Raw genomic sequence first — 8,935 nt, forward strand, 5'->3', positions numbered from 1 at the left:
ATAACCAACTTACCCGTTTAAAATCAAGTTCATTACTTTTATCAATAAACATGACCCGATCTATCATCCTACCAAGTTTCACGCAATTCCATACACAAAACGAAAGCCTTTTTAATAAAAAAGTACCTCTGAGGTTTTGTTCAAAACCACTCGAATAGCTCAAAACTATATCAAACGAACTCAGAATTGAGTGATTCAAGCGGCCACGCGACTGGGTCGCCGTGCTCTAACAGCGCCACCCACTGCTGCCACCGAAATCTGCCGCTACATTTGCCGGAATACCCAAACAGTTTCCGGAAAAACTCACTTTTCCACTGTTACGTTTCCCTTTTGATAAAAACTGGACTTCCCGACCTCTAAACTAAAGATCCGACTGGTAGAAATCTTCATTTATATGTCATGAACACGAAGTTAAAATTTGAGACCGATCAGACAGTTAGATCACTGGGAATCATCGGGTCTTTATGGGTTGCTCTCTCAAAAACGGGAATGTTGGGTTTAAATGAGGTTGGAGGCTAAGACGATTATGAAATGAGATTGTGACTACTTTTATAAGGTAGGGTTTCATGTTTTAACTTTTCATCTAATGACACTTTACCCCCTCGTGCTTTATATAATTACATTTATCTTTTATAATTCTATTAAACCTGATTCTTTTAATTACCGAATGAAACTTGGGATGTTACAATTGTGAATGAAGACCCCTTGATGATTATGAGGGTATTTATAGCCATTGGTAAAAGAGAATGATTTGTCAGATGTCACGATTCAAAAGATACTTCTATTCACCTAGGGAGACACGTGGCCGATTTTAATAGGAAATAACAGCTAGCCATGTGCCAAGGCCGTTGGGGAAATCCAACTAGCTCCTCCTTATTGGGTTGTCTCCACGTGCTCTTTAAAGAGGTAATTGTCGCTAACAAAGAATTCTTTGGTTATCATTTGATACGCCTCACAGATGTGAAGCCCTTCTTTCGTTTGCTCACGGGTGGCGTCTGCAAGCTTTTAGAAGAATTAACTAAATTCATTCGTTCTTCCGCGTGCAGGTGTCTTCCACATGCTTCTAGAAGGTATTTTTATTTCTTGGCGGATGCTTCCCTCGGATACTGTTCTTGGCCGAAGGTATCCGAGAAAGCCTCTAACGGGCTAAAAGCTTCTAGGCATACTCTTTATTTCATGACCCTACCTCTATAAAAAAAAATCTCTCACCTTTATTCAAATATAACTATTATTCACTACCAATATCTATTATCCGTATTTTTTGAAGGATTTTAAAAGCAAGAAATAGAAAAAAAAAAATAATTATAAAAATAGAAAATATTCTTTAATTAAATAGAAAGAATTCAAAGGATTAGATTTGAAAATTTTATTTTAAAGTGAATTTTTTTTTTAAATAAAGGATACTTTTTAGCTAACAAACATCCATTGAAAACTAAAATGATAGTTGATAAATGTTTATAGTGCAAAAAAGAGGTAGAAAAATAGAACAAGCCCTCATAAAGGATTGTTTTTGTGGTACAATCAGAAAGCCCTCTCCAACTTTCAAGTCTTACTTTCACATGTATCATAATTCCATTTCAATCAGAGTACAACATCTTCTAGTTGCAAAAGGCCAGCCAGTCCTAAACTTAGTTCACTTTTCAATCAACCGATGTCGTTACAGTTTCGGAGTCTTCCTTCACTCGAGCATCATCAGCCTCCTCACAGTTAACGTCAGGCAAAGACTCAATTTTGGCGTCAAAGCGCACCAATAACCTAGCCAACAGCTCCTGACAGTCTATAGCTGTCACCATCACTGATAAACTAGAACGCCCTTTCCAACAACCAATAGCAATCGTTGATTTATCCACCACAGGTGGATCAGACAAACACTCGTTACCTGCCACACAACAAAAGATCAAGTTTATGAAACAGATAAACATGCAACATGACAAACAGCTCGGCAAGAAAAACAAACCTTGGTTAAGAATCACCACACAACAGCCCAAAGAAAGAGACGAAACCTTTTCACGAAACACATCATTAACTAAATCTTGGAATTTGATGGATTTGTATTTTAACAAATGCTTGAAATCAACAGGAGGTGCAGAGGCTATTTGTTTGGTCATATGTGGAAGAAGCAATGGCAAGCCTTCTGAAGAGATTCTAAACACACAAGCGGTGGCAATGCCTTCTCTAGATGTTTGTCTTTCCTGTTAACATTAAATGGAAGTAAAAAAAAACACACTTTTAACAAATATATCATAGAAAATTGCACAAATGGTCCCTAGCTTTTAAACATCGTAAACTTAGAAACATTTGTGAAAGGGCTGCTCGTTTAGTCCCCATCGTTATTCCCAGTTAGTTTTTAACAGAAAAGTGATGTCATGTGCCATTCATGTGAGGGTAATTGTGCTTTTCAAATCTGGAACCCTTCAGATTGCACAAATCGAACCCATCACTATTGTCTATTTCACAAATATTACATTTTTAACAAATACTTAAAAAAGAAAATATAAATAGACTAATACGCCATCACTTAACCCTAAAAGCTAGTGTTTAACCCTCTCTGCCTCTCACAAATGTTTAGATTACTTTTGTGAATTTAAAAATCTGGAGACCAAACTTGCAATTTGGTCAAAACCACTGGGACCAATTTTCTCAAAATACTAAAAATTTATAAAAACACTTACAAACATCTTGAGACCGATAGAAGTTATCTTGAGTTGCTCTCCAGCTGAGAAGTTGAGTTCCACAACGTTTTTTACAGATTCAGATATGTAGTAAATTCTCTTCACGTGATTGGTGTCACTGTTTCGTGTAATGAGGTGATGATAAAATGGGAAAGATTCTTTGATGCCATAAAACTCTTTGATACCAGTTAGAATGGCATCATCTTTGAAGAATACAACCGGGTCAACTCCATACCATTTGCCTTGAATCTGCAACTTTCTTTTATCGTTGGCCTTATCTGCACGGGATTTTGGTTTATTTGGTGACTGGACTCTTAGTTTTTTGCTTGGATTACAGTCTTCATCAACTGTTACCTCTTCATTACTTCCATTAATATCTTTATGTTCTCCCTCGAGTACATCTGTATTAGGTGTTGCTTCTACATTAGTTATATCCATTCCATTAGCATCTTTGTTTTCTTCTTGTTTCACTTTTTCATCACTATCATATTCTCTTTCACGTGACTGTTTGTTTGACTTTGTTTGGACTGCAAAATGAGTAGAAGCAAGACAAGCTCGTTTACAGAAGTTTTAACTACAAATACAGATTAGAGGTAGAAACTTCGACCCCTCGCTTAGAATATTAGTTTTAAACAAATTGTTTAGGGCATACCAAAAATTTAGGCATTTCAAAGCTGGATTAGTTTCATATATACCCTTACAAACTTGCAAATGTCCATATATACCCAACCAAACCTAAAAATAACATATACACCCAATTTTAATGAATTTTTACCCGGTGACTATTCTCCATTTCTACCCCTTTCCATTATATTTTTTTCGTTTAGATTTTGATCGACGTCGACAATAGGCAAGTACAGTTGAATCAGATAATCAAAATCAAATCAAATAATCGCATAGGTATAATCGCAAGCCAATACATAATATTTTAAAACCATATGTAAAATCTTGAACATTCATTTATTAAATTGTTTCAAATGAATTGGATATATTTGATATTTTAACTACTCTGTAAGGGCATATATGATATTTTCCATGTTGGTAGCATAGTTGTCAATAGCGAATAGCGATAGGCTACCTATATGCTATGTAGCTATTAATTAGCGACCACTATTTCATGTTTAGCAATAAAATGGTAGAAAATTTTATATGTATAATAAATAGCTATATTTATAACATTTATAAATATATAGTCAATTTTAAACCTTTTTATGTATAGATTTATAAGTTTAAGGACAAACGTAACTAGTAAAGATAGAGGGGGTTAATTGTTGAAATACACAAACTAAATTTACACCTTTTACGTAAAAACTATCAAGTTTCAGGGCCTGAATGTAAACTATTGAAAGATAAAGGGCTTAATTGTTAAAACACATAAACTTATTTAAACCCTAAATGTCTAAAACGCAGTTACGCAGGATACCCAGCCGCTTTCTTCTTCCAGACTTCCGACAACTATTTCCGGCAGAAATTGCAGACATCGTTGTCGGATTTACCATCAGAAACTGCTATATGGTCACTAGGTACGTTGTATCGGCATGTGGTCGTCTCGCACCGCCATTCGCTATTCGAATAGTAACCAATTTTTAACCTGCTATCCAGGTAAAATATCTAGGATTGAAACACTAAATAAAGGTTAAGTGACCTAAATAGAACAAAACTTAACACCAATGACCTGATAGGAACAAAGCTAAAACTTCGTTGCCATTCTATGCGTAATCCATATAGCCCATAGTTTAACAGATACTGACCAGGTAATTGAGATATTTTGTGAAAAACAGCAACAAAAAAGGCTCCAGTGTTTTGGTCATGAGGCACAAAACGCATGCAACGCTCTAATGGAAGTGATGAAACTACAGCAACGAAAACATCAGCAGCAGCATCAACATCCCCATTGTTGTCAGATTTACCATCTTCAACTTCATCTGTTATTGTTGTCGGTTTGTCATTGGTATCATCAGATGCGTCTGAGTGGGCTTGTCCAGAAGGAAACATGCTGGGAACAATCCCGCTTCTTCCATGTTTGCAAGCATCTTTATGAGAAGCTAACCACACGCCTTTGTCTCGAATCTATCATATTTAACACATGAAATTTATCAAATTTGATAACTGACAAAGAGTATGCATTAACATAAAATTTAAGACAGACCTTCCAAGTTTTTAGCCCTGGTCTGCGAATAAGCTGAGGAAGCTCACTAGATACATCAACAAGCTCAACAGAGTCTCCACACCTCCTCAAAATCTGAAATTAAGAATATAAAATTTAGTTTCCACGCTTACAGTCATAGTTGTCAATAGAGAATAGCGGTCAATGGTGACGACCTAACTATACGCTACGTCGCGATAGCAATTAAATAGCGCCCACTAAATTGTGTTTAGAGGTAAGGTAGTAGAAAATTTTTAAGAAAATAATTAGGGTTTTTATTCAGAATAATAAGCTTCTGCGGTGGAAATGGTGGAAGGTGTAGCTGTTTGGTCAATAAACAAGCCTACAAAAATAGGTTTTTACAATTTTTTATACTAAAAACTAAAATAAAAATTTTTAAAAACCTATATACCGCTCATCACACGCTAAATGGTCAGTATTAAGGGTATGGTGGCCTATAGCCGCTTCACTCCATGGCACGCTATGCTTTTGACAATTATGCATACAGTAGTATGTATAGCTAGCTACTTGACTCACCTCAGAAACCACAGCCTCATTTTCCACTGGATTCATAGAGCATGTTGAGTAAACCATTCTTCCACCACTTTTAAGCAATGCCAACCCTGTAACAATCAGTTAAAAGGGTTTTGTTACTAATCACCAGATTAATTCAATCGCAACCAATTACCATCTTGTATTGTATTTTCCATATTTTTTAAATTTTAACTTAAATACGATGTCATCTGGCTCTTAGATTCAGTCCAATTGGTCCACTGTTGGACCGGTAAAACATCTGGTTCGCCTTCCAGTGACTAAACACATTAACCATAAGGAAAAAAAAAAAACCACAAACAACAGCAATTTAACCATATAATTAGTGAATATTTGACATATATTACAAACCTCGCATGGCTATTTGAAGTTGTAGACAATGAACACCATTAGCCATCCCCACACTCCTGCAAATCATGAGAAACAAAAAAGCATGATATACCCATAAAGAGTTTATTACGTGTTTTACAAGAACTTAAGTAAATATAGAATAACCAAAATCAAATATTTCAATCACAAAAATCAGTTGCATGTAAAATGTTATTACCATTTTCTCCAGATATCAGGAGCTTTGCGGAGAGTACCATCTCCACTGCATGGAACATCACACAAGACACGATCAAACAAAAGCTGAGACATACCCGACTCAGAACCATTCACAAGATTCTTTTTCAAGTGACAACTTGGGAAATGTTGGGCTTCATGGTTAGTCACAACCAAATTGGAAGTGCACATTCTCTTTGTTTGATGAATAAGAAGATTGCATCGTTGTACATCAACATCATTTGCTACAACCTATACCCAACAGAATTATACATTGCATGAACTAAATATACAAAAAAAAAGGACTTATAACTAATAAAAGTCAATCATCCAAGAAAAAATATAACCATTCCATTTGGTAATGCTCCAACTTCCGCTCCCTTGTGTATCATTTCAAGTAATTGAAATGTTTTTGAACCTGGAGCTGCACACACTGCACATGGAAAATCAAACAGTTAACATGACTTAAAAGACAATATTAAAAGTGAAAATATGTATAACCTGGCAGGGTTACATAACAGGCTTAAATCAAAATATGTTGTATGTTGTATGTTAACTAGTTACTGTGTTAAATGTGATTTTTCAACCCATTTGACCTGTTATAAAGAAGCAATACTACCAATTCAAGTAAATAAATCAACTACCACCTCTACTTCTTCAATAAAAGATGGTAATTGGTTGCCAAAAAGTTCTTTGCGAAGAGACAAAGGTCTAAATATAGACATGTAAACGAACCGAACAAACACTAACGGCGCATGCTAGTATTCGTTTGTTTAACTTTAACCGAAAAACGATCAAACTCGAACAATTAAACAAACGGGATTTATTTTTTGTGTTCAATCATTAAAAAAATCACGGGTTCACATTCATTTATGTTCGTTCATTAACATTATAAACAAACCCTTCACAAATGTAAACGGACAAACATAACTAAACATAGACGAACAAACACTACTGAGCTAAAACCAATTAGAAGTAAACATGAACAACGTGTGGGACCTAAAAAGTTATTAAAACTCAACTAAATTGTAATAGGCCTAAAACTTAAATACGTATTTCAACCAAAATAAAAGAATGAACTTAACAAACAAGCATACATGTATTCATGTTCGTTTAACGAAATAAACAAAAATTTTGTTCATGTTTGTTCCATTATTAAATAAACGAACATAAATGAACTTTCGGCCAAACAGTTCACTGAACTTTCGACTCGCTTGCAAGCATGAACTTGTGTAGAAAGTAAATTCAGTGGTATTAGTTACAAACAACATTACTTACTGTCAATAACAAAATGATCTCGATGTACATCCAGAAACAGTGGAGGTACCTGTGTGTCAAAAATGATACATTAGTTTAAAATACACATGAAAGACGACAAGCAAAATATTGATCAATTGAATAAATGCAAAAGAGCCAAGGCTGCATACCATGCTAACAGCCTCCTGCCTTGTAATGTTTCCAATTTCATTTTCTTGCTTTAGGAACTCATGAAACCTTAAATATTTGTTCAGAAACATAGGATTAAAAAGAGTCAAAGAAAGAAGTGATTATACTACAAGAGGATATCTTCTATTGCATTTAAACCGAAGTGGACTTATTATTCAGTCACCTCTCAAGTTTCTTGTTCTTTCTCAGCTGCATTCTTGAAAAACTTGACTGCCAAGCAAAGTTATCAGGATACCAAGGCAATGACTTTATGCCCTCGGCTTCGTTCCCATCTGTACCCTGACAAAATTATGAAAAATGACGCAAGTTTTACAAGTACTTTCTCAACATCAGCAATACATAGTAGAGGTAGTCATTTTAACCCATAACGTTATTAATTTAACAAGGGCAAAGTGTAGTTTTAAAGCATAAAAGTCCCTGATCCTTACTTACAAAACCTAAGTTATTACTAAAGTCTAAAACAATGTAAAACACTTCAAAAAATTTAGAAAAAAAAAGCGATTCAGTATACTCAATTGTCACCTCTACTACATAATATCAAACATAAAATATAGCATATTGAAATGCACCTCTGCCTGAAGAGATTTAGTAAAGTTGTCCTCTAGCTGCGACTTCAGATCCTTACAGAACTGGCTACTGTAAAATTTTACAAAAAAAAAAACAAAAGATAATATAAGTAAAAGATATCATCAACATAATAGGTCATTAGGTAACCTCGCCAGATACTTATAATAGTGGGAGTGAGCAAAAACCAAACCATGACCGAGAACCAAACTGTTGATCAAAAAATTAACCGAAACTGACCATAACCAGAAAAACCGACCGATTATGGTTAAAGTAACCAACCACTCGGTTATGGTTAATGTGCTTCTGTTAACCAACTTGCACTGAATGTTTGTGTTTTAACAAAAATTAAACCTCGATTTCCATTTTACACACCACCATTTCTAGAATCAAACATTTGCATTCATGGTCTAACTGTCTATAACCAAGCTTCGAACCAGCATATTTCAGCTTCGAAGTTGAGAAACAAATAATCAGAGTTACCTGGAATTGATCCTGAAAGCAGCAGGAAGCGGCTTCCTTAGACAGTCGATGAAGGAATCCCACTCCTCCGGACGCACGATCCCTTGCTCCTGCAAATCATCATCAATTTCAAATTAACCAACAAGTGTGAAGTAGGCTACCTTACCTTATAGTACTCGTTAAAAGCGGCGTTCTCGACGGCAAACGGCTGCCAGTGAAGGTCAGCGTTTGGTTGTTGAGTATCGGATTTGTTGTTTTTCCAAGTGTCTTCTCTGCCATCACGAAAATGCTTTCTCTGAGTTCTTCTGCCTCCCATTTTTCTCAGAGATAGATCCAACCACAACTCAAGAAGAAGAATAAGCATCTAGGTCAGGGCTGCTGGGATTGATTGGGCCTTCGTTTGGGCCGAAATGAAATTCTTCCAACATTAATTAATCCCCCTATATTTATACCATATAGATAAAAATCAACCCGTCGGTGAAATTCATGTATGTATTCTTTTATTAGTTTTTTTCCTGCTTTTATAAAAATCATTCTGATTTCCAACCAA

The 8,935-nt window shown here is 35.4% G+C and overlaps 1 protein-coding gene across 1 annotated transcript; it reads right to left on the reverse strand.

The window, feature by feature from the left end:
• Window positions 1–1,458: 1,458 nt before the first annotated feature.
• On the reverse strand, window positions 1,459–8,701 carry LOC143608608 (uncharacterized). Its single transcript, XM_077083613.1, has 15 exons — window positions 8,552–8,701; window positions 8,407–8,495; window positions 7,929–7,995; window positions 7,523–7,638; window positions 7,341–7,407; window positions 7,192–7,240; window positions 6,261–6,346; window positions 5,918–6,165; window positions 5,722–5,777; window positions 5,356–5,441; window positions 4,822–4,914; window positions 4,424–4,742; window positions 2,673–3,226; window positions 1,958–2,192; window positions 1,459–1,879 (listed from the first exon to the last, which is right to left on the reverse strand). The coding sequence occupies exons 1-15, from the start codon at window positions 8,699–8,701 to the stop codon at window positions 1,641–1,643; spliced, it is 2,454 nt and encodes an 817-aa protein (XP_076939728.1). The 3' UTR covers window positions 1,459–1,640.
• Window positions 8,702–8,935: the final 234 nt, after the last annotated feature.

Source organism: Bidens hawaiensis, unplaced genomic scaffold (genome assembly GCF_021521415.1).
Source record: "Bidens hawaiensis isolate Kalapana, Puna unplaced genomic scaffold, B.hawaiensis_p1.1 tig00002153_1, whole genome shotgun sequence".
In the NCBI taxonomy this organism is placed as follows: Eukaryota; Viridiplantae; Streptophyta; class Magnoliopsida; order Asterales; family Asteraceae; genus Bidens; species Bidens hawaiensis.

Excerpts from the sequence above, each read along its gene's own strand:
- LOC143608608 (XM_077083613.1), bottom strand. The coding sequence starts at position 8,701 with ATGGGAGGCAGAAGAACTCAGAGAAAGCATTTTCGTGATGGCAGAGAA. Across the intron at positions 8,496-8,551 it reads CTTTTAACGAGTACTATAAG|GAGCAAGGGATCGTGCGTCC; the intron begins GTAAGGTAGCCT and ends GATGATTTGCAG. Across the intron at positions 7,241-7,340 it reads GGCAGGAGGCTGTTAGCATG|GTACCTCCACTGTTTCTGGA; the intron begins GTATGCAGCCTT and ends TTTGACACACAG.